Source organism: Aquarana catesbeiana, linkage group LG01, assembly GCF_042186555.1.
Source record: "Aquarana catesbeiana isolate 2022-GZ linkage group LG01, ASM4218655v1, whole genome shotgun sequence".
Lineage (NCBI taxonomy): Eukaryota > Metazoa > Chordata > Amphibia > Anura > Ranidae > Aquarana > Aquarana catesbeiana.
This window is the reverse complement of record NC_133324.1, coordinates 547,384,731-547,412,428: the sequence shown is the minus strand read 5'-3', so window position 1 is coordinate 547,412,428 and position 27,698 is coordinate 547,384,731. Positions and strand designations below refer to the sequence as shown.

The window sequence follows — 27,698 nt, the reverse complement described above, 5'->3', positions numbered from 1 at the left end:
ATGGATGGATGGCTGGAATGGGCACATATCAGCGCTGTGGGCACTACACATCCAGCCCACAGCGCTGCTGCCACCGATCTCTCCCATCGCACTGTACCGATCGGTACAGAGAGGGGAGAGAGGAACTGGACGTGACGCCGGTTTGTTTACAAATGATCGCTCCATCATTTGACGGAGCGATCACATGGTAAACAGCCGCTATCAGCGGTTGTTTACCGTGATGCACCAGACCCGGCGGTCACTGATATTCCCGGGTGCTTGCCCCAGGGGCCGCGCGAGAGCGGCATTCTGGGAGGATGTCAATGTATGCCCTCCCAAAGTTATCGAGACGGGCTGTAGCCATAATTCGGCTATATCGCGGTCGGCAAGCGGTTAAAAAAAAACAAAAAAAAAACAGATTAGAATCCTTGCATCCAGTACCCTGCATGTAGATTAGGGGGCCCGGGCGAATGTATAGGGGGGGCGGCCCTAAGGGACGAGCCGCCACTGTTTGAATAGAATTTTTTTTTTAAACCAGTTTACTGTCACTTTAGAGTATAACTAAAGGCAAAACTTTTTTTTTTTTAGGTTTAGACAGAGTGGAGATGGATTACAACACCTGTCCGTTTTTATTGCTGTCTGTGCCCCTGTTAGGGAGATTCACCCTCTCTATTTGTCCTGTTTTACCATTATCACTGAAAGTAAAAGAAAATGCTGGTTTGCCACCAGAATAGGAACAGAGGGGAAATCTTCAAATTGAGACAATACTTCTGGTGACATCCCAGGAGGGATTTCCTCTCACTTCTTGTTTTGACTATGAGACAGGAAGTGAAGGAAAATCTTCCTAATCGGACACTGATGAAAAAAAAAATGACGGGGGTTGTAATCCTGATGAAAAAAAATGACAAGGGTTGTAATCTTTCTTTACTCTACATTATACCTTTAGTAATACTTTAACTCACCACAGATGAGTGAACCCAGAATAGTATGGTACATAATTTGCTAAGTGACAGTAACATGACTTTTTTTAGGTTTAAGTGCCAGTTCACACTGGTGCTCTGTGTGATATCGCAGTGCAAATTAAATGCAATGTCTGTGCAATGTGGTTTCAGCCATACAGATTGTACAGCTGAATATGCATCGCATTGGGACCAAAGTCGTGCAGGACCCTTTTTTTGGTCCGCAGCAGAATCGGATTGTATGGATGTTCACACACCCTGCAATATGCAAACCGATCTGGGGGTGTCATTAACTTTGTATTGACACTCCCAGCGGTTCACATATGGCAGAGTGAACCATTTGTGCGATTCAGGTGTGATGCGGGAACCGCACTTTATTTGCAGGGTTTACATCACATACAGTCTAGTGCGTTTTTTCTGCATCAAAAAGGCATGTTGAAAGTAGGTTATATGGTTTCCAATGGCAAAGTTCACATCAGCGCGTTCCAGTTCCAGCAAAAAAAAAAAATAGAACATGCTGCATTTTTCCTGCACTGGAACGCTGTAAAACGCATCAAAAGCACACCGGACTCCAGTACAGTGAAAAAATAAAAACGGAAAAAAAAAAAGCCTCTAGAACGTGACAAAAACGCACATGCAGAAAAGCATCCCGAACTGATCTGGAGTGTGTTTTTGTGGTGTGAACCAGCCCTAAAACCATTGATTTAGCATAGGGGACAACAACTATAGTATATTTATGTGCTTTTACTGAACGCTCCGTTTAAGAAGCTCCTCACTTGCCCTGTTGGCAAAACCCATCTATCCCTTGTTCTCTCCACTAATGTTGGCTGAGGTGACGTCACTTGCCGGCCGGCTTTGCTGGGCGCGGCTTTCCTCCCATCCTCGCCCGGCTCCCTCGTCTCACGTGATCGAAGAAAGGCGCGGCCTGGCGCAGAGTGGGCGGGGTGGATTTCCCACCCCTCCAACTAATTCCCGGTTAGAAAGTCAATTTGACTGACAGGGCCTTGCCAGCCCCCTTTATCCAATAGCCTCGCGGAGAGAAAGACTCTTTCCCGCCCACCCAACTAGCGGTCGCTTGGGAGTGGGAGGAGTTTGCGCGCGCGTTTGTTGTGGGCGTCACCTTACGGCATGAGCGCACACGGCATGCAGCAAACAAAAGGGGTGCCGGGCGGGAGCGCGCACGACTCGGGAACGAGCAGAGGTGGCAGTGGAAGCATGCAGGAGCTCCGGGGGGAGGAGGAGCCGGGAGGAGAGGGCCCCCGGGGGCCACATGAGGGAGACATCAAAGGAGAGTCGGGCCCCCGGGGGCCATACAGAGATCACTTGAATCACGAGACGCTGACGTCAACTGGACTTGATTTGTCCCAATTTCAACCTGACTCCGGCGATGTCCAGGAGTCTCCGCGGAGCCTGGGCCCTGTGGCTTTCCAGCATCCAGAGCAGTGTCCGATGGGCCCCCGGGATCCCCTGACGTGTGTCAGGCCGGTAGAGGTGGATCGAGTAGACGCCGAGCACAGGGATGCTGTAGAGGAGGAGGACAACGAGCATCAACAAGCAGAGCCTGGGGATCTGACCACCACATACACCTTCAAACCGAGGTTCCCAACGGATCCTCTTCTCAGACCTCTGCTCAGCGTCCAGGCCAGCCTCTACCCAGCACAGGCTCAGCCCTATGACCACAGTGCGCGGGAAGCCGCCTTTCTACCTCCAGGGATGACCCCCTCCTGTGTCCACCTCTTCCCCCCAGAGCCTGCAGATGATGAGTTCCCTCTCATGCTGGACCCCATCTCTTCCCTGGGACTCCATGACGACCAGGATGGAGAGGAGGCTGCCATGGAGCTGCCTGGCTCAGGCTCTCTTAGCCCAGAACCTGGGGGGGACCTCTTTGGAGGGATGGCAGCCGATCACTTGCTGGCCCATGAAGTCCGCAGAAGAGGCGTCAACATGACCGAGGGGGTCCCGGTACCCAGCTCCGAACATGTGGCTGAGATTGTGGGCAGGCAGGGTCAGTATGTGTACTTTACACTTTGTTATCTTTGTGCTCTTGTTTGTCAACTAGTGTGGTGGACTTCTAACCATGCCCATTGATTGGTAGGTTTGGGAAATGGGGTCCTCTCTGATATCATGTTCACAACTGTACTCATGTATGGGTTTAAAGCATCGTTACGTCGGTCCACCTTAGACCAATGCAAGTATGTCGTAGTTGTGGAAGTTGGAAATCTCTGTAGTAGTTGCCATTACTACAGTGATCACTGCCCTCCTCCAGGTACCATGCTAAGTTGCTGCCTAGTGGAACACAGGGGATCCCTTAAAGTGGAGTTTCACTCAAAAATGGAACCTCCGCTTATCTGTCCGCCCCTCCCCCCATTTGGCACCTCTTGGGGGAGGGGGGGAATGGCACGGTCTCCCGCAAGTTCAGCCCCCTCCACCGGACCAATTAGTGCAGAGTGCTTCGCGCATGCGCCAAAAGGCCTCACTGCCGGGTCCCCTTACAAGGAATAGCGGTGGCTACTCCCAACAGCCTTTCTGAAGATCGGCTGGGGTGCCGTCATCGTGGGCTCCCAGGACAGATAAGTGTCCATATATTAAAAGTCAGCATCTTCAGTATTTTGTAGCTGCTGACTTCATTTTTCATGGGGGGCTGGACCTCCTATTATTATTATTATTATTATTATTATTATTATACTACAGGATTTATATAGCACCGACAGTTTAGGCAGAGCTTTACAACGTTAGGGCAGATAGTACAATACAATTCAATACAGGAGGAATCAGAGGGCCCTGATTGTTAGAGCTTACAATCTAGGAGGGAGGGTCAAGTTATACAAAAGTGTAATATCTGTGGGGGATGAGCTAATGGAGAAAATAGTGCAGTTGTTAGATGGAGGCAGGATAGGCTTCTCTGAAGAGGAAAGTTTTCAGGGAACGCCTAAAAGTGGATACATTTGAAGACAGTCTGACGGATTGGGGTAGGGAATTCCAGAGGATGGGCGAGGCTCGGGAGAAGTCCTGGAGGCGGATATGGAAGGAAGTGATGAGGGAGCTAAAGAGCAGGGGGTCTTGGGAGGAACGGAGATGGCGATTAGGTATTTTGAGACTAGACTAGTGATGTAGCTGGGGGCAGAGTACTTATTGTTAGTATTTTTAATTTAATTTGTTGGGTGAGTGGCAGCCAATGGAGGGATTGGCAGAGAGGGGTAGCAGACACTGAGCGGTTTGTAAGGTGGATGAGTCTGGCAGCAGCATTCATGATGGACTGAAGGGGGGATAGTCTATTTAAAGGTAAGCCAATGAGGAGGGAGTTGCAAGGCGAGAGATAACCAGGGAGTGAATCAGGAGCTTTGTGGTTTAATTGGTTAGAAAGGGACGTAGTTTAGGGATGTTGCGGAGATTGAGGCGGCAAGCTTTGGAAAGTGATTGGATGTGGGGCTGAAAGGAGAGTTCAGAATCCAGGATAACACCTAGCACCCTGACATGTGGGGACGGGTGGATGGTTTAAAGGCTAAATTCACCTTTGGGAACGTGTTACACGGTCCACTCGTTTTTTGGGTGAAACATGTAACATGTTCTTGCTCTGCTGCCTCTAGCGATAGCAAGCTGGGGTTGTTCTCTCACTTACGGTCACTATATAAAATAAAAACCCGATCTTCACCCACCCGCTCATGTCATTCAGAGTACTGTGAATGGGGGAAACTACAAGTACCGACAGCCTTTGCGGCTGTCCGCTTGGAGTTCTCAAGGAACTATCGTGGTTAAGGTAAAAAAATCTTAATGATGTCTTTTCCTCCCCCAGCCCCCCTTCTACTTGAGGCTGATCTTGAACCAGTGATGTGCACACAAACACGCCCGGTGTCTCTCTCTCCTCATTGGCTCAGACACAGTAGCAGGATCCATTGGCTCATGCTGCTGTCCATTACAGCCAGTGAGGAAGGAGCATGGTTGAGCCCCCTTCTGTGTGTCAATGGTCACAGAGTGGGGCTTGCAGCAAGCACGCACAGTTGCCCCCATAGTAAGCCACTTGCTATTGAGGCACTTGGGGATCCAAGGAGGATTGGGGCAAAACCATTGCACAGCGCAGGTAAGTATGACATGTTTATTTTTATTTAAAAATGGAGCATTTACAGTCACTTTAAAGCAAAACTAAAGTTCTGTTTATTGCTGAAGACATGGCTTGTCTCTTCTGCAAGAAAATGTACCTACTTGCCTGCTCTGTGATTTCCCCCCCCCCCCCCCCCCCCCATCCCTGTGTGCTGAAATGTCCTCATGCGCAGCAGTGTCGTCATCCCACACTGGCCAATAAAGATGGGCGCAAATGGGCACGCAGAAGAATATGGCTGCATCGGTAGTTGGAGGAACGCTGCCTACTTGCTGTCTTCCGTTCTGCTTTAGGTTGGCTATGGATTGAAATGATGCTAGTTGAGCAGGGACCAACCAAATTTCAAACCAACTCTGGCCATTCCAGTTCAAGAGGTGTTGACCTGGTCCTCAACTCTTCTCAGACATGACTTTTGGAAAATTTGTGTGCGATCAGCAAGTGCAGCCAATTGGCTGCAGAACTGATCAGTGTATTCTAGCAGCCGAAGGGTCCCACTGTCAGAATACAATTAATATCTCATGTTCATTTTTCTTTCTTTTTTTTTTTTTTTTGATCAGCTGGCTGATTGTTCAAAAGAAAAATGGCAATCCATCTATGGACAGCCTGTCATGGCACAGGTGACATTTACTGAATGCCTTGAGTTTTTTCTGAATGAATAGATAGACCTCGTGACCCTTGTCTCTCCACGTCATTCGATTGAAAGAGCACCTCGTATTAACTGAGAGGAATATAAGGTGTTTGGCACCTGTGTCAAGCAAGCACCCCCCCCCCCCTGTGGTTACTATAGAGCAGAATAGCCACTTGGCATGGGATCTGAAAGAGCAGTAATGTCAATTTGGCTTTTTATAGGTATGGTATATGCATGCACGCATTGGTCCATGCTGAACCATTGTACCTATGCAGTAAAAGCTTACCTGGAATTCAGCTTTAAAGCGGAACTAAATGTTAATAAGACATTGAGAGCAGACAGGTTTTTTTTTTTAATGCAGAAGAGATGTGCAATGTCTCTTCTGGAACGAAGTACATTTTCCTGCCTGTTTGTGGTCGTCTCTGTAATTTATACTGAGCTGCGCATGCATAGCTCAGTTTACATTATGGCACACTGCCAGCATGCCGGGATGATTGCACTCCCATGCATGCACAGTAGTGACATCCTGCAGCAGCCAATCCAAATACTGGAACCCAGAGAGATGTCGGCGAGGACCTTGCAGGCATCAGACTGTTGGAACTGAGAAGTGTTTGTCTTTAGTTCTGCTTTTAAACCCAATTCTGTGTAATATCTATTTTGTTCCTTTCCACCCATGTTTTAAAGCAGAACTAAACGTATCATTTTTAAAGTGGTGTTCCAGCCGAAATCATACTTTTTTAAATAAAAATACCCCTGTAATACACAAGCTTAATGTATTCTAGTAAAGTTAGTCTGTAAACTAAGGTCTGTTTTGCTAGTTTATAGCAGTAGTTTGTTATTTTATAAACTTACAGCAGGCTGTGGCCATCTTAAGTGTTGGCATCTGAAGCCAGACTGTATTTCTTCCTGGATCTCATCCTTGCAAATCTCGCACATGCTCAGTGCAGCACAAGCAGTGTAATAGGTTTCAGGTCAGGTTTCCATAGCAACAGCAGTGTCAGAGGAAGTTGCCACCCCTTCCCAGAAGGCATTGCAAACAGGAAATGATGCGCTGGGCCACGGCAGGGAGGAGGAAGTGAAAAATGAATACAGCAGATATACAGTAGGTGCTGAGAAAAAAAAATAAAAAATCCAATTTGTTTACAGTGCACAGTTTAGTGAGGGATGCTGAAGAGTTGTAAAAGTGGGTGGAACTCCACTTTAAGTTTCCCAAAACAGTGGCATGCAATAAATGATAAATGTCAGTTGCCAGCATTCCTGTGTTAGCCCTCAACTGTTAAGCCATCCAATGGCAGGAGTCATAGCTGATCACATGTGCAGCACCATGGCATATGCAGCTCAAACAGTGGCCAAGATGGCAGTCTCCTTGCTGTAATGGATAGAGAGTTTTTAGTTAAGTTTTTTTCAGCACCTGATGAAGTAGTCCCCCTATTAAGGATGCCATTTCTGTCAGTGTTGACAGTCCAGTGCTGCACATTATCCCTCACCAGCTGCTCCCATTCACTCCTGTCAGCCCAAGACCAGTACTTTTCTGGATTCTGAGCTTACCCCACTGGCCAATAGAGCTGCACAACTAATCATTAGACAAAATTGCGATGTCGATTCAGCCACAGAAGATTTTACCCCCTCCCAGACCAGAGCACTTTTTACAATTTGGCACTGTTGCTTTAACTGACAATTGTGCGGTTGTGCGACGCTGTACCCAAACAAAATTTGGGTTTTTTTTTTTTTTTTTTTTTCCACCCACAAATAGAGCTTTTTTTTGTTGGTGTTTGATCACCTCTGCGGTTTTTATTTTTTTTGAGATATAAACAAAAAAAAATTCGACAATTTTGGAAAAAAAACTTTTTTTTTTTTTTTTTTTTTACTTTCTGCTATAATATCCCCAGAATATATAAAAAAAACAAATTTCTTCCTCAGTTTAGGCCGATATGTATTCTACATATTTTTGGTTAAAAAACAATCGCAATAAGGTGTATATTGATTAGTTTGTGCAAAAGTTATAGTGTCTACGAAGTAGGGGATAGATTTATGGCATTTTTATTATACTTTTTTTTTTTTTTTTTTTTTTCAGGACTGGGACATTGCGGCAGACCGGACACTTTTGACACTATTTTGGAACCATTGACATTTATACAGCAACTAGAGCTAAAAATATCCACTGATTACTGTACAAATGTCATTGGCAGGGAAGGGTTTAAACACTAGGGGACGATTAAGGGGTTAATTGTTCCCTCAGTGTATTCTAACTGTGGGGGGGATGGGCTGCCACTGACATGACAGATCGATATACCAATACCCAGGGAACAGTAGATCTGACATGTTACTAGGCAGAACAGGGAAATGCCTTGTGGCGTGCACACCCTCTATCCTACTTTTGTGGACTAACGTACAGGTATGTCAGTTTGCACAGGAACAAAATCCTGCAGGGAATTTGAATTTTTTTTAACCCAGCAATCTGAAAGAAGGGTTGATGGGGATGGATGAAAGTGGGTTTACTTTTATCCTAGGGTTGGACTTTAGGTTTTTTTTTTATTTATTTAACAAGGGGTAAACTGTGCAAGCACAAGTCTTGGGTTACTTTGCAAAACATCTCGATTGGTCAAGTGTCTTTTTTTTTTTTTTTTGTTTTTTTTGTTTTTTGTTTAACTGAACTACTATAACTCTGCAAATCTGAAATCTGAGGAAGAGAAGATTTAAAGAAGGTAATAGGATTAATATGCTAAGGTGGAAAGCTAAATACCAGCCTAATTCATGCATTTTTTTTGTTTCTTCCACCCCCCTTTTTATCCAGTATGTGACTGAGACTGCATGGCATCATTGGCTATCACTTGACAGAATGAATGCACTGGCATTGTCAAATTCAGCCAGATTTTGCATGCCATATTAATTTTGATAAGCTGCAATCATTTGTGGTACAGAATTTACTTGGAGGTTGACAGGAGAAACCACTAGGTGCTGCAGGAGAAGCTCAAGGCACTCCTTGGAAGTTTGTTTACCAGCAGACTGGTGGGATCTTGAATAGAGCAATGTTCAGTGCAGTGGAAAAGATCAAGAATTTACAGTCTTCATGTGCAGGATGTTTGTTTTGCCAGATAAAATTATTGTAAAAATAAATTGTGGGGGCTAGGTATCCTCTAAAAATGATTGGGATGTGATCTCTCTATATATGCAAAACTAAACTATAGCGCAACCTTATTAGAGTTGCATGATTCTGGATAAAATGAGAATCACAATTTCTTTGCTTAGAATAAAGATCACCATTCTCGCAGTGTAACATCTTTCACATTATACAAAAAAATTGGGCTAAGTTTATGGTTTGGTTTATTTAAAATTTCATTAAGTGTTTTTTGCCCAAAAATTTGTGTTTGAAAGACCGCTGCGCAAATACAGTGTGACAAAATATTGCGATGACTGCCATTTTATTCTAGGGTCTCTACTAAAAATTAGAGCGATATATATATCTCCAAAAGTGAGTACACCCCTCACATTTTTGTAAATGTTTTATTATATCTTTTCATGTGACAACACTAAAAAAATGACACAATGTAACGTAGTGAGAGTACAGCTTGTATAACAGTGTAAATTTGCTGTCCCCTCAAAATAAATCCACACAGCCATTAATGTCTAAACTGCTGGCACCAAAAGTGAGTACACCCCTAAGTAAAAATGTCCAAATTGGGCTCAATTAGCCATTTTCCCTCCCTGGTGTCGTGACTCGTAAGTGTTACAAGGGCTCAGGTGTGAATGGGGAGCAGGTGTGTTTAAATTTAGTGTTATTGCTCTCACTCTTACTGGTCACTGGAAGTTCAACATGGCACCCTTATGGCAAAGAACTCTCTGAGGATCTGAAAAAAAGAATTGTTGCTCTACATAAAGATGGCCTAGGCTATAAGAAGAACCTAAAGCTGAGCTGCAGCACGGTGGCCAAAACCATACAGTGATTTAACAGGACAGGTTCCACTCAGAACAGGCCTTACCATGGTCGACCAAAGAAGTTGAGTGAACGAGCTCAGCATCCTATCCAGAGGTTGTCGTTTGGAAATACATATGAGTGCTGCCAGCATTGCTGCAGAGGTTGAAGGGGTGGGGGGGGTCAGCCTGTCAGTGCTCAGAGCATACGCTGCACACTGCATGGAGTTAGTCTGCCTGGCTGTTGTCCCAGAAGGAAGCCTCTTCTAAAGATGATGCACGAGAGAGCCCGCAAACAGTTTTCTGGAGACAAGCAGACTAAGGACATGGGTTACTAGAACCATGTCCTGTGGTCTGATGAGACAAAGATAACCTTATTTGGTTCAAATGCTGTCAAGCGTGTTTAGCTGCAACCAAGTGAGGAGTACAAAGACAAGTGTGTCTTGCCTACAGTCAAATGTGGTGGGAGTGTCATGGTCTGGGGCTGCATGAGTGCTGCCGACATTGGGGAGATACAGTTCATTAAGGGAACCATGAATGCCAACGTACTGTGACATACTGAAGCAGAGCATGATCTCCTCCCTGCGGATACTGGGCTGCAGGGCAGTATTCCAACATAATGACCCCAAACACACCTCCAAGACAACCACTTCCTTGCTAAAGAAGCTGGGGGTAAAGGTGATGGACTGGGCAAGCATGTCTCCAGACCTAAACCCTATTGAGCATCTGTGGGGCATTCACAAATTGAAGGTGGAGGAGCACAAGGTCTTGAACATCCACCAGCTCCATGATGTCATCACGGAGGAGTGGAAGAGGACTCCAGTGGCAACCTGTGAAGCTCTGGTGAACTCCATGCCCAAGAGGGTTAAGGCAATGCTGGAAAATAATGGTGGCCACACAAAATATTGACACTGTGCCCAATTTGGACATTTTCACTTAGGGGTGTACTCACTTTTGTTGCCAGCAGTTTAAACATTAATGGCTGTGTGTTATTTTGAGGGGACAGCAAATTTACACTGTTATACAAGCTGTACACTCACTACTTTACATTGTAGCAAAGTGTAATTTCTCCAGTGTTGTCACATGAAAAGATATAATAAAATATTTACAAAAATGTGAGGGGTGTACTCACTTTTGTGAGATACTGTATAATGTTTGGGGGTTCTAAGTCATAATGTTTCTAGCAAAAAAATACTGATTTTAACTTGTAAGCAACAAGTGTCAGAAAAAGGCTTAGACTTTAAGTGGTTAAACTGCCGTCAATTACAGACAGAAGGCAGCTTTTTTTTTTTTTTTGACAGCTCTGAGCAGAGAACGGCTCTGCACTGTTTACATAGCATTGTGGAAATGCCGGATTAAGATGGGGGGTTGAAAAATATATATATATTGGCATGGTGACTGGTTTATTTAGGGTCCATTTAAAATTGCATGTCCAGCCAAGACTGCCATCTTGTGCTAAACTCCAGGCACAAGAAAAAATACTCTTGCAGTTTAAGTCTAGTGGTAGGGGAATAGGGTTGCCATATTCCTTGCTCTGGCAAGCAGTCCCTAACAGGAGCCTCTCTAAGGTACTTTCAGCCTTATGCCGCGTACACACGGTCGGACTTTCCGGCATACTTGGTCCGGCGGACCAGAGTGTGCCGGACAATCCGCCCGTGTGTGGGCGGCGGCGGACTTTTCCGGCGGACTTCTTCCCAAAAGCCCGCCGGACCTAGATTTTAAACATGTTTGAAATCTTTCCGTCGGACTCAGTTTCGGGCGGAAAGTCCGCTCGTGTGTGTGCTGGTCCGACGGAAAGCCCGCTCGTGTGTAGGCTGGTCCGACAGACCAAATACGACACGAGGGGATGGTATTGCATCTCGCGCTCGCTGCAATAGGAAAAACAAATCTTCCTATTGCGGCGAGCGCGGGGCATACCAGGCCCTTAGGTCTGGTATGGATTATAAAGGGGAACCCCGCTACGCCGAAAAAACGGCGTGGGGTCCCCCTAAAATCCATACCAGACCCCGATCCGAGCACGCAGCCTGGCCGGTCAGGAAAGGGGGTGGGGACGAGCGAGCGCCCCCCCCCCTCCTGAACCGTACCAGGCCGCATGCCCTCAACATGGGGGGTGGGTGCTTTGGGGGAGGGGGGCGCCCTGCGCCCCCCCCCCCCCAAAGCACCTTGTCCCCATGTTGATGAGGACAAGGGCCTCTTCCCGACAACCCTGGCCGTTGGTTGTCGGGGTCTGCGGGCGGGGGCTTAGCGGAATCTGGGAGCCCCCTTTAATAAGGGGGCCCCCAGATCCCGGCCCCCCACCCTATGTAAATGAGTATGGGGTACATGGTACCCCTACCCATTTACCTAGGAAAAAAGTGTAAGTAATAAAACACACTACACAGGTTTTTAAAATATTTTATTAAACAGCTCCGGGGGGGGGATCTTCCTCCGGCTTCGGGGGTCTTCTTCCGGCTTCGGGGGTCCCTCCGCTTCATCTTCTCCCGGCGTCCGGTTGGTTCTTCTCCGCTCTCCGGCCTCTTCTCCCGGTGTCGCAGGTCTTCGGCCGGCCCCTCCGCTCTCTTCATGTAGCTCTATTGCGAGCGGAGGTCCGGACTTCTGGGCTTCTGGGCTTCTTGGCTTCTTGGCTTCTCTTCTCTTCCCCCAGATGTTGACACGACGCTCTCTCCGGCTGGACTGGTCTCTGAGGGCTGCGTTGTGACTTATATAGGCGGAGACCCCGCCCCCATATGATGTCACAGTCCTTGGGCATGCTGGGACTGTGACGTTTTAGGGGGCGTGGTCGACCACGCCCCCTAAAACGTCACAGTCCCAGCATGCCCAGGGACTGTGACATCATATGGGGGCGGGGTCTCCGCCTATATAAGTCACAACGCAGCCCTCAGAGACCAGTCCAGCCGGAGAGAGCGTCGTGTCAACATCTGGGGGAAGAGAAGAGAAGCCAAGAAGCCAAGAAGCCCAGAAGCCCAGAAGTCCGGACCTCCGCTCGCAATAGAGCTACATGAAGAGAGCGGAGGGGCCGGCCGAAGACCTGCGACACCGGGAGAAGAGGCCGGAGAGCGGAGAAGAACCAACCGGACGCCGGGAGAAGATGAAGCGGAGGGACCCCCGAAGCCGGAAGAAGACCCCCGAAGCCGGAGGAAGATCCCCCCCCCGGAGCTGTTTAATAAAATATTTTAAAAACCTGTGTAGTGTGTTTTATTACTTACACTTTTTTCCTAGGTAAATGGGTAGGGGTACCATGTACCCCATACTCATTTACATAGGGTGGGGGGCCGGGATCTGGGGGCCCCCTTATTAAAGGGGGCTCCCAGATTCCGATAAGCCCCCGCCCGCAGACCCCGACAACCAACGGCCAGGGTTGTCGGGAAGAGGCCCTTGTCCTCATCAACATGGGGACAAGGTGCTTTGGGGGGGGGGGGGCGCAGGGCGCCCCCCTCCCCCAAAGCACCCACCCCCCATGTTGAGGGCATGCGGCCTGGTACGGTTCAGGAGGGGGGGGGGGGGCGCTCGCTCGTCCCCACCCCCTTTCCTGACCGGCCAGGCTGCGTGCTCGGATCGGGGTCTGGTATGGATTTTAGGGGGACCCCACGCCGTTTTTTCGGCGTAGCGGGGTTCCCCTTTATAATCCATACTAGACCTAAGGGCCTGGTATGCCCCGCGACGGGGCTAGCAAGGTGTCAATCTCGCCGATAAAAGCGGCAAGATTGACATCCTTTTCTAGTCCCGTCGCACCTGAGTCACGTTCAAAATGAACGGACTTGTCCGTGTGTGGGCAAGTCCGTTCATTCTGAAAGTCCGCCGGAACTCCGGCGAAAGTCCGTCGGAAAGACGGGCGGACTTAGCCCGCCGGAAAGTCCCGGCGTGTGTGGGCAAGTCCGTCCGTTTTAAAGTCCGGCGCACCTGGCGGACAAAGTCCGTCGGAAAGTGTGCCGGACCAAGTAGGATAGAAAGTCCGCTCGTGTGTACGCGGCATTAGTCACGCTTATCTGCTCACATACAGTGCTGGACTAATAGTTGTGCATTATCACGATGGTAGCGAGGGATCTCCTACAGTACATCCAAGGGTTGAAGCTTGCCAGAGCAAGGGGTTCCCATGCTTGTAAGAAGTCCCAAGCACTGCATCCTCCGTACCCAGTAATAGATTTTTTTTTTTTTTTTTGTGATAGGTGTGTGTACACATGCTGTGATGCTTTGCTTCATGGCTGTAGCAAGAATTATAGCCCCTGTTGCATTTGGCGGGCGCTACCACCCACTGAACGTGACTCATTCAGCTGAATGGTTGCACCGCATAACTGCACTGTACCACAGGAATGCTGATACGCACGCTTGTAATCCATTCACACTACCTACAGCTGACAGCCTGTACAAAGTTACAGGCAACAGGAATGCATGCAGTATGTGCAGGAGCACCTAGACCAGTGATTCTCAACCTGGGGGTCGGGACCGCCTTAGGGCTCGGATTTGCCAGGGGTCACCAAATCCAAAACCAAAGTCCCCACTACAGTTCTCAGATCAGCAGATAACCTTGATCAAGAGCACCTAAGTTGGCTGATCAGAACTCCCTCTGCCAGCACTGCCACTTATCCCATCCCCCCCCAAAAAACCAAAGAGTAAGAAGGAATAAAAATGAATACATGGAAGGGAGCGGAAAAGGGGGGGTGGGGGGACAAAGGGAAAGAGAACAATACAGAGGTATGGGGAAAAAACAAGAAATTAGGACAGAGAGATGAAAGAGAGAACAAAGAGTGGTACATCCTAAAATGTACCATAAGGGGTTTTAATACTATACGGGTGGAAGGCACTCAGGAAGCACTAAATGTCAATGGATTAGGGGTGCAAATTGCTTGTCTTGCCTGGGATGCTGACAACTCACGCTAGTAAAATTATTTATTATTTTCATGTTGGGGGCCCCCCACAACTTAGGAAATTTTAATCAAGGGGTCACGGCACTAGAAATGTTGAACCACTGACATAGGTGTGTTATTGTGGCGTTTTGTTTTTTTTCAAAAGTGAACTTATCCTTTTTAAAGGACACCAGAAGGCTACTAGACCCCCAATGTCACCTCTGCAGTGTGTTTAAGCTGATTGAGCATGTTCTCAGCAGTGTAGAAGTGATCGGGTGGCTTTACTACCGCCTGAACCACTTCTGATAGAAAGTCAACTGCTTACAGTGCCTTAAAGTATTCATACCCCTTGAAATTTTCCACATTTTTGTCATGTTACAACCAAAACGTAAATGTATTTTATGTGATAGACCAACACAAAGTGGCACGTAATTGTGAAGGGGAAGGAAAATGATAGATGGTTAAATATTTTTTTTTTTTTACAAATATCTGAAAAGTGTGGCGTGCATTTGTATTCAGCCCCCTTGAGTCAATACTTTGTAGAACCACCATTCACTGCAATTACAGCTGCAAGTCTTTTTGGGCATGTCTTTACCAGCTTTGCACGTCTAGAGTGAAATGTTTGCCCATTCTTTGCAAAATAGCTCAAGCTCTGTCAGATTGAATGGAGAGCATCTGTGGACAGCAATTTTCAAGTCTTGCCACAGATTCTCAATTTGGTATCAAGTCTGGATTTTGACTGGGGCATTCTAACACATTTAGTATGCTTTGATCTAAACCATTCCATTGTATCTCTGGCTGTATGTTTAGGGTTGTTGTCCTGCTGGAAGGATAACCTCCACCCCAAGTCAAGTCTTTGCAGACAGGTTTTTGGCCTGTATTTGGCTCCATTTATCTTTCCATCAACTCTGACCAGCTTCCCTGTCCCTGCTGAAGAAAAGTAAATCCACAGCATGATGCTGCCACCACCACCCTGTTTCACGGTGGGAATGGTGTGTTCAGGGTGATGTGCAATGTTAGTTTTCTGCCACGCATAGTGTTTTGCTTTTAGCTCAAAGTTACATTTTGGTCTCATCTGACGAGAGCACCACCTTCCACATGTTTGCTGTGTCCCCCATGTGGCTTATCGCAAACTGCAAACATGACTTCTTATGGCTTTCTTTCAACAATGGCTTTCTTCTTGCCACTCTTCCATAAAGGCCCGATTTTTTTTTTTTTTTTTTTTTTTTTTTTTCTCTTCTCCCACCTGAGCTGTGGATCTCTGCAGCTCCTCCAGAGTCACCATGGGCTTACTGACTGCTTCTCTGATTAAAGCGCTCCTTGCCCGGCCTGTCAGTTTAGGTGGATGGCTGTGTCTTGGTAGGTTTGCAGTTGTGCCATACTCTTTTCATTTTCAGATGATTGAACTGTGCTCAGTGAGATGTTTAAAGCTTGGGATATCTTTTTATAACCTAACTCTGCTTTAAACGTCTCCAACTTTATCTCTGACCTGTTTGGTGTGTTCCTTGGCTTTCATAATGCTGTTTGTTTACTAAGGTTCTGCAACAAACCTGAGGGGTTCACAGAACTGTATTTATACTGAGATTAAATTGCACACGGGTGGACTCTGTTTACTAATTAGGTGACTTCTGAAAGCAATTGGTTCCACTAAATTTTAGTTATGAGTATCAGAGTAAAAGGGATTAATACAAATGAATGCCACACTTTTCAGATTTATTTGTAAAAAAAAGTTAAACGATTTATCATTTTCCTTCCACTTCACAATTATATGCCACTTTGTGTTCATCTATCACTTAAAATCCCAATAAAATACGTTTACGTTTTTGGCTGTAATATGACAAAATGTGGTAAATGGGTGTAAATACTTTTTTCAAGGCATTGTATGAAAAGTTGACCACTTGACCTCTGAAAGATTTAGCCCCTTAATGACCAGGCCATTTTTTTGTGATATAGCATTGCGTTACTTTAACTGACAATTGCGTGGTCATGCAATGCTGTACCCATTTTGGACGTCCTACACGTTTTCGACCACCAGAGGGTGCGCGCTCGCTGCACGTAGGGGGGACTCGCTGTGCATAGCATGAGCGCCAGCACGAGGATTTGTGTGTGTAAACACACAAATCCCTGTGCTGTCAGAGGAGAGGAGCCATATTGTTTCTTCCTACGAAGTAGGAAACTATATGCCTCCTCTCCTAGTCACTTACATCCCCACAGTTAGAAAATGCTGAGGGAACACACATTTAACCCCTTGATCACCACCTAGTGTTAACCCCTTCCCTGCCAGTGACATTTACACAGTAATCTGTGCATTTTTATAGCACTGGTTGCTGTATAAATGCCAATGGTCCCAAAAGTGTCAAGTCTCTGCTCTGTCCGTCACAATGTCACAGTACCGCTAAAAATCGCGGGTCACCGCCATTACTATTAAAAAAAATAAATAAAAATGCCATAAATCTTTTCCATAGTTTGCAGACGCCATAACTTTTGCGCAAACCAATCAATATATGCTTATTGCGATTTTTGATTTTGTTTTTTTTTTTTTTTTACCAAAAATATGTAGAATATATATTGGCCTAAACTGATGAAGAAATTTTTGTTTTTCAAGAAAACTTTTGGGGATATTTATTATAGCAAAAAGTAGAAGATATTTTATTTTTTTTCAAAATTGCTTGTTTTTTGTTTATAGCGCAAAAATAAAAACCGCAGAGGTGATCAAATACCACCAAAAGAAAGCTCTATTTCTGGGGTAAAAAAATGATGCAAACTTTGTTCGGGTACAGCATCGAACGACCATGCAGTTGTCAGTTAAAGCGATACAGTGCCAAATTGTAAAGTGCTCTTGATCTTCCGGCAGGCTGAAGCTGTTAAAGACTATTTAAAAAATATATTTTTTACTTTCTGCTATTAAACTTATCCAATTAAACTCATTTCATCATAAATTTAGGCCAATATTTATTCTGTTTTTTTTTTTTTTTTTATGGTAATGGCGGCGATCAGTGACTTGGAGGGGCTGTGATGTTGTGGCAGACATTCTAACACTTGACACTGTTTGGGGACCAGTGACACGAATACAGTGATTAGTGCTAAAAATAATGCCCTGTTGCTGTACTGACACTGGCTGGGAAGGGGATAACATTAGGTGTGCTCAAAGGGTGAACTGTGTTCCTAGCCAGTGTTTTACTATACTGTGAGGCGCTTTTACTTGGGGAAAGGATGGCATTTATTTCCTGCTTTGCTGGGACACAAATTCCATCCCTTTCCTCCTGTCAGAACAGTGATCTGCCTTGTTTACATACTCTGCCGAATGATCGTGTGTGCCAGCGGTGTTCGGGTACCGTGCAGTCACAGCAGAAGAGTGCTGCGGGCACATGTGCGCTCCCTACCTAGAAGTATCAGATCATGTGTATGTGATCCAGCGCACAGGTGCCGCCTGTAGCAGTAAAACTGCTATAAGGCAGACCTTAAAGCAGAGTTCCACCCACTTTCGAGAGGTGGTCTTAAACGAAAGACCACCCCTCTCGTTTTTGGATATTTACATTTTTTTTTTCTTTATGTACTTCAAAAGAAAGGTACCAGTGTGCTTCCATTCCAGTCGGGCTGCAGCGCAGGATGTCATGGCCTCTTGTGTGGTGAGCCCCCCTGCTGACTTCTGGGACCTGTGTCCCAGAAAGCTGGCCATTCACAAAGCGTTGCGCGACTTGTGCAGTAGGAAACCGGCAGTGAAGCCACAAGGCTCCACTGCCAGTTTCCCTTAGTTACAATGGTGGGGCCTGAACCCGATCCGCTGGATAGACCGGCCTTGGGGAGGGGCTCGACATTGCGGGCTCTCTGGAGAGGGAAGTGTCCTTATTAAAAGTCAACAGCTACAGTGTTTGTAGCTGCTGACTTTAGAAAAAAAAAATTGTGGTTAAACAAAACCCAATTGCTTTAGTGGCCATGGATTTGTTTGCATGCAGCTAACAAATTAAAGGGATTGTAAAGCTTTAAGAAAAAAAATTCATACTTGCCTCCACTGCAGTTCGTTTTGCATAGAGTGGTCCCGAACATCCTCTTCTGGGGTACCTCAGTGGCGATCTTGGCTCCTACGGTGGACACCCGTGCGAGCGCGCTCCCGAGTCCTGCATCTGTGTCCAATCACAGAATGCAGGACTCGGCCCTACCCCCCCCCGGCGCCGTGTCATTGGATTTGATTGACAGCAATGGGAGCCAATGGCTGCGCTGCTATCATAGAATGCATTAAGGTGAAAAACCATGAGGGTTTACAACCCCTTTAATCAAGTACTGGGCTATATCCAAAAAAACCTTAACTGGAAAACTGTCAATTACTATGTTGGTTTCTATGGACATTTAGATTATTGCATGTATTTGCAACCTTTTTATTGACACACTAATTCATAAGACCAGGGCTGTCTTTAATATTGATTGGACCCTGGGCAAACATTTTTTCTTTGGGCCCCCCCTTGCAAATTTTCTCTCCACCCCAACATTACAAAAAACATAAACCTATGTATTGTATTGAAAGTGTACTGTCTGCCCTCATGTTGTAAAGTGCTGCACGTTCACCTCTGTATCTACCCCCCCCCCCCCCCCCCATCCACAGCTCACCTCTGTACCCCTCTATCCACAACTCACTTCTCTATCCCCCGTCCACCTCTGTATCCTTCCGTCCACCTCTGTACCCCTCCCCACCCAATCCATGTTCACCTCTATCTCCATCCACCTTTGTACCCCCCCCCATGTCCACCTTTGTACCCCCCCATCCATGTTCACCTCTGTATCCTTCCATCCACCTTTGTACTGCCCCCATGTCCACCTCTGTATCCCCCCATCTGCGTTCGCCTCTGTATCTTTCCGTCCACCTCTGTACCCCCCCCTCCTCCACCAGCTCTGTACTCCCCATCCACATTCACCTCTGTGCCCCACCTCTTCCACCACACTCTGTACCTCCATCCATGTTCACCTCTGTACCCCCAATTTTCTGCACGTGTGAATCTCCTTCCCCTTCTCTCCATGGTGAGCTTTCTCACTTGATGACATGGGGATGCAACAGTCTTCCACCTATTGGACCCGTAGCTTGTAGCCAGAACACTTCACTCGGCTGTGTGCTACACAGGTCTGTTAGGTGGGGGTGGGAGGAACACTGAGCGCCCCTCTGTCATTCCCTATCACCCTGGTCTGCAGCTCCTGACAGAGTGAGAAGCTGGATGAGTGGGCTCAAGCACACGAAGCCCGCAGCTGTCCCGCTCTTGTCATATGGCCGCCACTTGGGACGGGGGTGGGGGGTTGTGTTTCATCGGCTGCACCTGATACCCCGGGAAAACTGTAGGCAGCGCAGGGCTTAAGCGGTAGCTGCTTTGGGCCCTACAGTGATGACGGGGCCCAGGGCAGCTACCCTTTTTGCCCTACGTAAGACCTAAAGTAATCATTTAATACCAAATGTGAATTATGATCTGCCTAAAGAGCCTGACTTCTGCAGTGAATATGTAAGAAAAAAAGTGTCTCAATAATTAACTGATTATATAGGCTGGATGGCTTTTTTTGCTTTTGGAGATTTAACACGAATATGCCTTTTTGCCCCATCATACAGTGTTGGCTGTAAAGATTGTGCCATCAGACAGAGTAAAGCTGGGTACATACTAGATGTGCGGGCTGAATGGAAAAAAAAAAACTGAGATCGCCATACTAATACAAGCAATGTTAGTGCAGGGATCTCTCCTGCTGTGCTTTTGTGTTCTGACTGGGGGACTCCTGGTGAGACTGGCTTCGGTAGGACAAACAGCTGTACACATGGGCCTAAAGTCAATTTCGTCAGGAACCGGCTGTTTTTTGGCCCGTGTACAAGGCTTAAAGTGGTAAACCACTGGGTGATTTTTTATTTTTTTTTCCCCTTGAAGGTAATGGCATAATGTGCTATGCATTGCATACTAGCACATTATGTGAAACTTACCTGAAAATGAAGCATTCCAGCGATGCTCTGTCACTATTTGATGCCGCTTCCCTCTTCACCTGGTCTTCCTTTCCGGGTCCGCGGGCTCAGACTGTGACTGGATGGAGCTGTGACGACATCACTCCCACACATGCGTAAGGGAGCTGTAGTTTACGGCATAGGACTCTGAAGGAAAGGCCTGGGCAGCCGTTTCAAAGCGCATGTGCCGGTGACTTCATCAGCTGCATATACAGTAAATATCTCCTAAACAGTGCATGTTTAGGAGATATTTACAGTACTTATAGGCTTACCCATAGGTACAAGTCAGAGATGGGAGTTTACTCCCACTTTAAGGTGATTGCAGGGGATGGGGTTTTAGAGTGCAGTAGCCAGTTATTGACCTCGAGGGAAGAAAAAAAAAGTTGGAAGTCAGAATGGCAGCTGAATAAAGTTGATTGGTAAAGTAATAAATTGGCAGCAGGTTGTGGATCGGGCACAAAGGTGGTAGAATGAAAGCTGCTCATGGCTGGATTTGGAGAGGAGTTCCAGCTGACCATGGAACTTTGGGAGAAGTAAACAGAAGACAGAGGGTTGGCTCATTGCATATTAGGAATGAGAATACAAAAAGTAGTAAGTTGGGGAAGGAGAGAAGTCAGAACAACAACTGATTGTTGGAAGAGAGCAAGGAGAGGCAGCTGATCATGTTAAACTGAGGATGCAAAGGAGAAACCTGTGGTGGACTGGAATACAAAGAAGGGAAAGCACCAGATAGGCACACTGAACCATGAGTAAATCTAAATGAGAGTGGAGTAAAAAAATGGATCTAGACAGCAAGCTCTGTCTGGTATCTCTAATATGGGTATGGTTCTCAAATATATAACCCTGCTTTGAACCAGTACAAGAATGGATAATTTTTGGTTCTCATTGTGTCAAATGTTTAGCAGAACTAATCGGTCATTGTGGGTTATTTACTAAGGGAAATCCACTTTGCACTTGGAGGTGCAGTCACTTTAGATCTGAGGGGGACACGCAAGGAAAATAAAATGGCACTTTAGCTTGCACATAATTTGATAAAATCCCCTCATTTCAGAGCTTCCCCTCATTTCAGAGCTTCCCCTCATTTCAGAGCTTCCCCTCATTTCAGAGCTTCCCCTGATCTACAGCAACTGCACTTCCAAGTGCACTTGTAGTGCAGATTGGATTTGCCTTTAGTAAATCAACCCCATTGTGATGTTTGTCATAGTGTTACTATAGTTGCAGTGAACTTCACCTAGAGAATTGCATCTCCATGAACAGCTCCTCACGTTGATATTTCTTTTCAAATTTGATAAAGCTGTTACCATATTGTCTTTTATTTGTTTCTAATTGAGTATCTGACATACACTCAATTTTTACAGGATGCAAAATTAAAGCCCTGAGAGCCAAAACAAATACTTATATCAAGACCCCTGTACGAGGAGAGGAACCCATCTTTATTGTAACTGGTCGTAAAGAAGATGTGGAAATGGCAAAAAGAGAGATCCTGGCAGCAGCAGAACATTTTTCAATCATAAGGGCCACCAGAAATAAGATGAATGGAATTGCTGGAGCTGCACAGGGGCCTCCAAATTTACCAGGTCAAACTACTATTCAGGTCCGTGTACCTTATCGTGTTGTCGGCCTTGTTGTAGGACCCAAAGGTGCTACAATCAAGAGAATTCAACAGAACACTCATACTTACATTGTGACACCCAGTCGAGACAAGGAACCCATTTTTGAGGTTACAGGAATGCCAGAGAATGTAGACCGTGCTCGAGAAGAAATTGAAGCCCACATTACTATGCGGACAGGCTCCATAGTAGATAATCATCCAGACAGTGATTTTCACTCTAATGGAACTGATGTTTGCATGGATATGCTTGTTGGAGGTGCAGGTAACATATGGTCCAAGCAGCAAATTACTTGCCATGGCTCTGGTGGATCACGCACTGAAACTCTTGGCTCGTCTGTTGAGAGCCCTTACTATGGGTCATCTTGCAGAGAACAAAGTCCAGCAAGCCCATGCAGGTCTGTTGTAGGTAGAAGCTTTGCACTAGGTGGAAAAACCCTTGGTAGTCAACATACTGTGGGCTTAGAGGATTGTGAGTTTGGTTTGGAATATCTTGCACTAGATTCAAATACATCTACAGCTGTTTGGTCATCCTTTGAAACATCCAACGGACATCTTCAAACTTTCAGTGGTTGCCACACTCAAAGGAGAAATAGTGTGTTTAGTGGAAGTTCTACACCACTGCTCTCACCTTCTTTACCTGATCATGGCATTGGACTGGAACATCCTCTTGCTCGTCGGATACATAGTGATCCAGTTGGTAGTATTTCCTGGCTGCCAAGCAAAGAATCCTTGTCATCCTTCTCAAACAGTGCTGGCTATTCATCATCATCTTCTCTTCCTGGCAGTTCTTCAGTGGCATCTGGCTCTCCCACTGAATCAAACAGCTCAGATGGCCAGCGCAAGAGTGGACGAGACTGCGTTGTTTGCTTTGAGAGTGAAGTAATAGCAGCCTTGGTTCCCTGTGGGCACAATCTCTTCTGCATGGAATGTGCCATCCGAATCTGTGAGCGGCAGTTACCAGAGTGTCCTGCCTGCCATGCCCCTGCCACCCAAGCTATCCGCATATTTTCCTAATTGCATGCTTATCCAGTGACAACAGCCCATTTGGCATGCATTAAAATCTGCAACACTTCATGGGTTCCATATTTTTATCATTTGATTTTAACTCAATAGGTGGATGCTAGACATTACCTTAAAAATGATTTAAGAGTATTGTCATGGTGGTAACTGGTTTCCCACCCCAGAAAAATAAAGCTAAATTTTACAGAACATTCAGTCACTACTTAAACATCATTCTTATTAGCCAATATGTGGGAATCCTTGTTGATGGCCTTTCTTTTTTTTTTTTTTTTTTTTTTTTTTTTAAATCCCAGTGTTCAGTATATACAAAATAGATATGGTAGAGCTGCACTTTTTTATATCTAGTAAATTATAACTTGGAGAAAAATAGACAAACGAGGAAAGAAAACTTCTCGCTGTTCAAATGTTGAACTATTCCTATTGCAGTTCCTGAATGTTCATTAGATGCAGGTTCAGTGTCATTCAGATTCTTAAAACAGCTGATCAGCAGAGGAGACCCAAACGCATAACCACCTAAGATATTTTGTTGCATCTCCTTAATCAGTATTACAAATATCTTGTAGATAATATAGCACTATTGTGTTTTAAGTTTTGCATAGGATAGTCTTTTTTTTTTTTTTTTTTTTCTTCTGCCTGTGTGTGAAATTTTACTTCACCTCCTGTCCCTTAGATGCAACAGGAAGTGAGGTGGAAATATCCAAAGTGAAGGGAATTCCCTATTGGACAGTTGTCCCTGGAACATGTGCCCACTTTAGACTGAGGGGAAAGCCAACATTTTTGGTCTGGACCCCACAACACTGGGTGAATCTTCTGTTTAGGCGAGAATGGGGACACGGCAATAAAACTCAACAGGTCTAACTTCCCTACTCTGTCCAAATAAACAAAATCCTAATGATACGCTTTTTGGGGTCTTTTAAGTAAAATATGTGACTTTCACAAACCTTTTACTTGTGAAGAATCAATCATTCCCATTGTAAACGCATGCATCTAGATGGTTCTCCACCAGAGAATGTAAAAGTCCCATACCCGGTGTTAAAAATAGACCCCTTTTTAAAGTGGTTCTAAAGGCATACAGTGTTTTTGCCTTAATGCATTCCCTGCATTAAGGTAAAAAAAACCTGTGATCCGGGCCCCCCAAAACACCTACCTGAGCCTGATCTTGAACCAGCGCTGTGCACAAAAGTGGCAACAGCTCTCACCACAAGATGGAGAGGCAGCTGCAGGAGCCATTGGCCTGCACCAGTGCCCACTTTGAAAGCAGCTTCCTATGGGGGCACTTTCCAAAGAGTAGGAGCCAGAAGCAGCTGTGAGGTGGGGGGCACAGAAGAGGTTTGGGGCTGCTCTGTGCAAAACCTTTGCACAGAGCAGGCAAGTATGACTTGTTTATGGTAAGAAAAAAATTAGAACCGCTAAGTTATTAGGGACATTAAAAGGAGTTTGCCATTTTTAAAACTTGAACTTTCAATGGTGACCCTTTTTAATGTGTGTACACTCAAGGGCTGTCATCCTCACTACTTTTTTTATTTTTTTTTTCCTGCAAGTATGATCCATATTAGTTGTCAATTTTAATATGCACACGTGTTCCACCATAACTTTCTATGTAGAAAATTTAAGGATGTTAGCCCTGTAGTAAGCACCTTTTTAAAAGATGGGTCAGCAATGGAAGATTTCTTTATTTCTAGCTTGATGATATTGTGAATCATTTATATTTACACAGTATTTTTCCCCAATCCAGAGATGTTTTAATACTTTGGCAAAAACTGGCAAGAATATTCACAAACTGTGATGCTCAAAATTACCAGACTACCAAAGTTGGCCTTTTAAGTAGATGTTCTAGTTTTCTGTGATATTTTACATGATTATAACCTATTGAGTTGCACCGTGTTGCTCTAATATTTTGAAACAAGCAACCATATATATGTATGACAGTTCTTGTTGGCAAAAACTGCCAGTGAGATTATCCCTTCCATGTTTGCAGTGCAGCCTTTAATACTGAAAGGAAGAATCTGGTTTCTACGGGCAACAGTATTTTTTTGTTAAAACGGTTACACAAATTCTCAGGTTCTTGGAGCCAAATGTTTGTCCTCTTATTACATGACAAAACATATAGCATTTTTTTGTTAGGACGCTAGTTCCAATCAAGACAAAAATATACAGTTCTATTGCCATTTAAAAACCTATTATGTATCCTGTGCTTTAATTATTACACATTACTTGGTGTACTTATTTTTATGATGTAAAGTCACTGTTTTGTTATGGGGGATTCTTGCTTTTGTAGGCAAGCTGGAATCTGCACAACAGATATTTTCTATCCTGTGGTATATCAAGTGTGTGGACATTGGCTGTCAAGTGTCATATGGGGATTCAGGTATAAACTGCCTAAAAGCTACTAGATTCTCACTCTTGCATTACAGTATATAGTGATAACAAATAAAAGACCTTCCAACTTGTAGTTCTGCAGCTAAAAATATAAATGCTCTTAACATTTACACACTCCTAAATCTGTATATTGACAGGATTGTCCAACTACAAAAGCAGCCACCTTAGAATAACACTGGGGTACTGTGAATGATAGATTAGGAAACTTAGATGCCATTAATAGAAAATACTTGCTGGTACTAACTGTGTTAATGTCAACAAATTTATATGGAATGTTAATATTTTTTTTTTTTTTTTTTTTTTTTTTTTTTTTTTTTTTTTTTAGTACAGTGCACGTTTTAAAACTGCCATTCTGCTACCAAAGTGTGCTCAACCTTTAAAGTGGCTGGAATACCACTGAAATATTCATGGGCAGTGGATATAGGTTCCTTGAGTGAGGAGTTGTTCCAAGAGTCCAACACAAAGTTAATCCACCACCAGTCTGTCTAGCCATTTTTGAATGACTGCATTGGTTCCTTGCAGGCCACTGGATTAAGAAAAAAATCATTAATGCCAAATGCAAAAAAAAAAATGAAAAGAATGTACCATATGGAGCATTAAAATTCCAGACTCTAGTGGCTGATTAAATAGCACCCATGACACTTCATATGTGTCTTCAATCCCAAACCCTTATAGAAAAACCTCACTGTTTAAAAATGTTTTAGTAAAGCAAGAACTCAAATGACAGCAGTAGATTTTGCACCATTAAAACAAATTGCCATTGGCAGCTATCCTCTTGACCAGAAATAACCCCTATAATGTATATTCACTTTTACTTTCTCTGTAACACATTTTATTGTATGTGCTAGTGACTAAACTAATTTTTTTTCTTGTTCCCTTTAATGTCATTGGATGTCTGTTGAACTTGTCACAAGTTTTGTATGGTAATAAGGAATCCAATCCTATTGCTTGAAGCAAATTTGTCACTTTACTTATTCAGCGTAAAGTAACAAGTTCTGGTTATAGTCTACCTGCTCTGCTTCTAACATGTGCCCTCCCCTTGCAGCCTGATTTACCCCCCACAGCCCCAAAAGGAATACCCTTTAAGATTACACAGGGTGAAGGACCCCACCCCCTGTCTCCATGTGACGATACTTTGGTCTAGTGAGGAAAAGGTCTGTGGGAGGTACGAGAGAATGTTACATTCTACCCCATAATTAAAAGTACACAAAATTTCTAAGAGCCCTACATACTAAAATGTGGCTGCTAAACATGGTTAAGTAATGGCAGAGAAAGTAGGCTATAATGAAAACCTTTTTTTTTTTTTTTTGTTTTTTTGTTTTTGCACTGAAAAATGTCAAGTTTAATTTTAAGGACCATGAAGCTTAAAGTAGAATTCAGGGCTAATCTTAACTAATCTTAAAACCGTATCCTCCCCCTTCCTACCACCTATACTGACTAACCTGTGTCTGTGTAAGACTATGCATATACTTGCCTATTTTTAGGCTGCTCCAGTCCTCTTGTCACCCAGCGCCAGCTGCAGGGGAGAGGGAGCACTGACAACAGATGGGCCATAGTAAGCCCATGGGTGATGTCACCGCACAGGCGTTACCAGCTGTTCAGCACACTCAATTCCCCTGCGGCCAGGGGGGGGGGGGCGTTCACGTAACCAGACTGAAAATAAGTAAATATATGCATCTTCTACGTGGTAGTTGGTATAATTGTTAGGATGGGGGAGGGGACAACTTTAAGATTAGCACAGAATTTTATTTTAAAATTGCTTTATAAAACGGTTTACTATGACAATGTATGGGACATACCTATTTCTGAGAAGTAGATGTATTTTATCTAGCAGTACCATTTCCTGTTAAATAACTACAATTTTAGTTTTGCATATTTATCCATACAAAAAAAAAAAAATTAAGCGCCACATGTAATATGTTTGCTGGTCCCCTTTAGTGATCATCAAACATTAGCACAGCTTAAGTTTTACGGGATCATAATATTCTTTTTAACTTGGGATATCATAAAAAAAAAAGTTAATGTTTTTGCTGCACTAGTAATGCATGGAAAGGGTTTTTGCTATTTATTTTTTGGTCAGTACCTCCCTTGGCAGTTTTTACTGCTAGTGGGGTCTGCAGGTTCCTCAGGTGGCCCAAAAGATAATGCCTGCCATTGGTGAACTTATAATTATGATGACTGTGTTCATTCCTTTTTTCTTTTTTTGTTTTTTTCTTTTTTTCTTTTTTTGTATTTGGAGCTATTTTTTTATTCCACCTTTTCTGTTATAGAAATCTGTATGTTTTTGTTTTCTTTGGGGGGGGG

At 44.7% G+C, this 27,698-nt stretch overlaps 1 protein-coding gene across 1 annotated transcript; it reads left to right on the top strand.

The window, feature by feature from the left end:
• The first annotated feature begins 1,316 nt into the window (after positions 1–1,316).
• On the top strand, positions 1,317–27,698 carry LOC141105535 (RNA-binding protein MEX3B-like). The gene is made up of 2 exons (XM_073595424.1): positions 1,317–2,943; positions 21,742–27,698. The coding sequence occupies exons 1-2, from the start codon at positions 2,067–2,069 to the stop codon at positions 23,007–23,009; spliced, it is 2,145 nt and encodes a 714-aa protein (XP_073451525.1). The 5' UTR covers positions 1,317–2,066; the 3' UTR covers positions 23,010–27,698.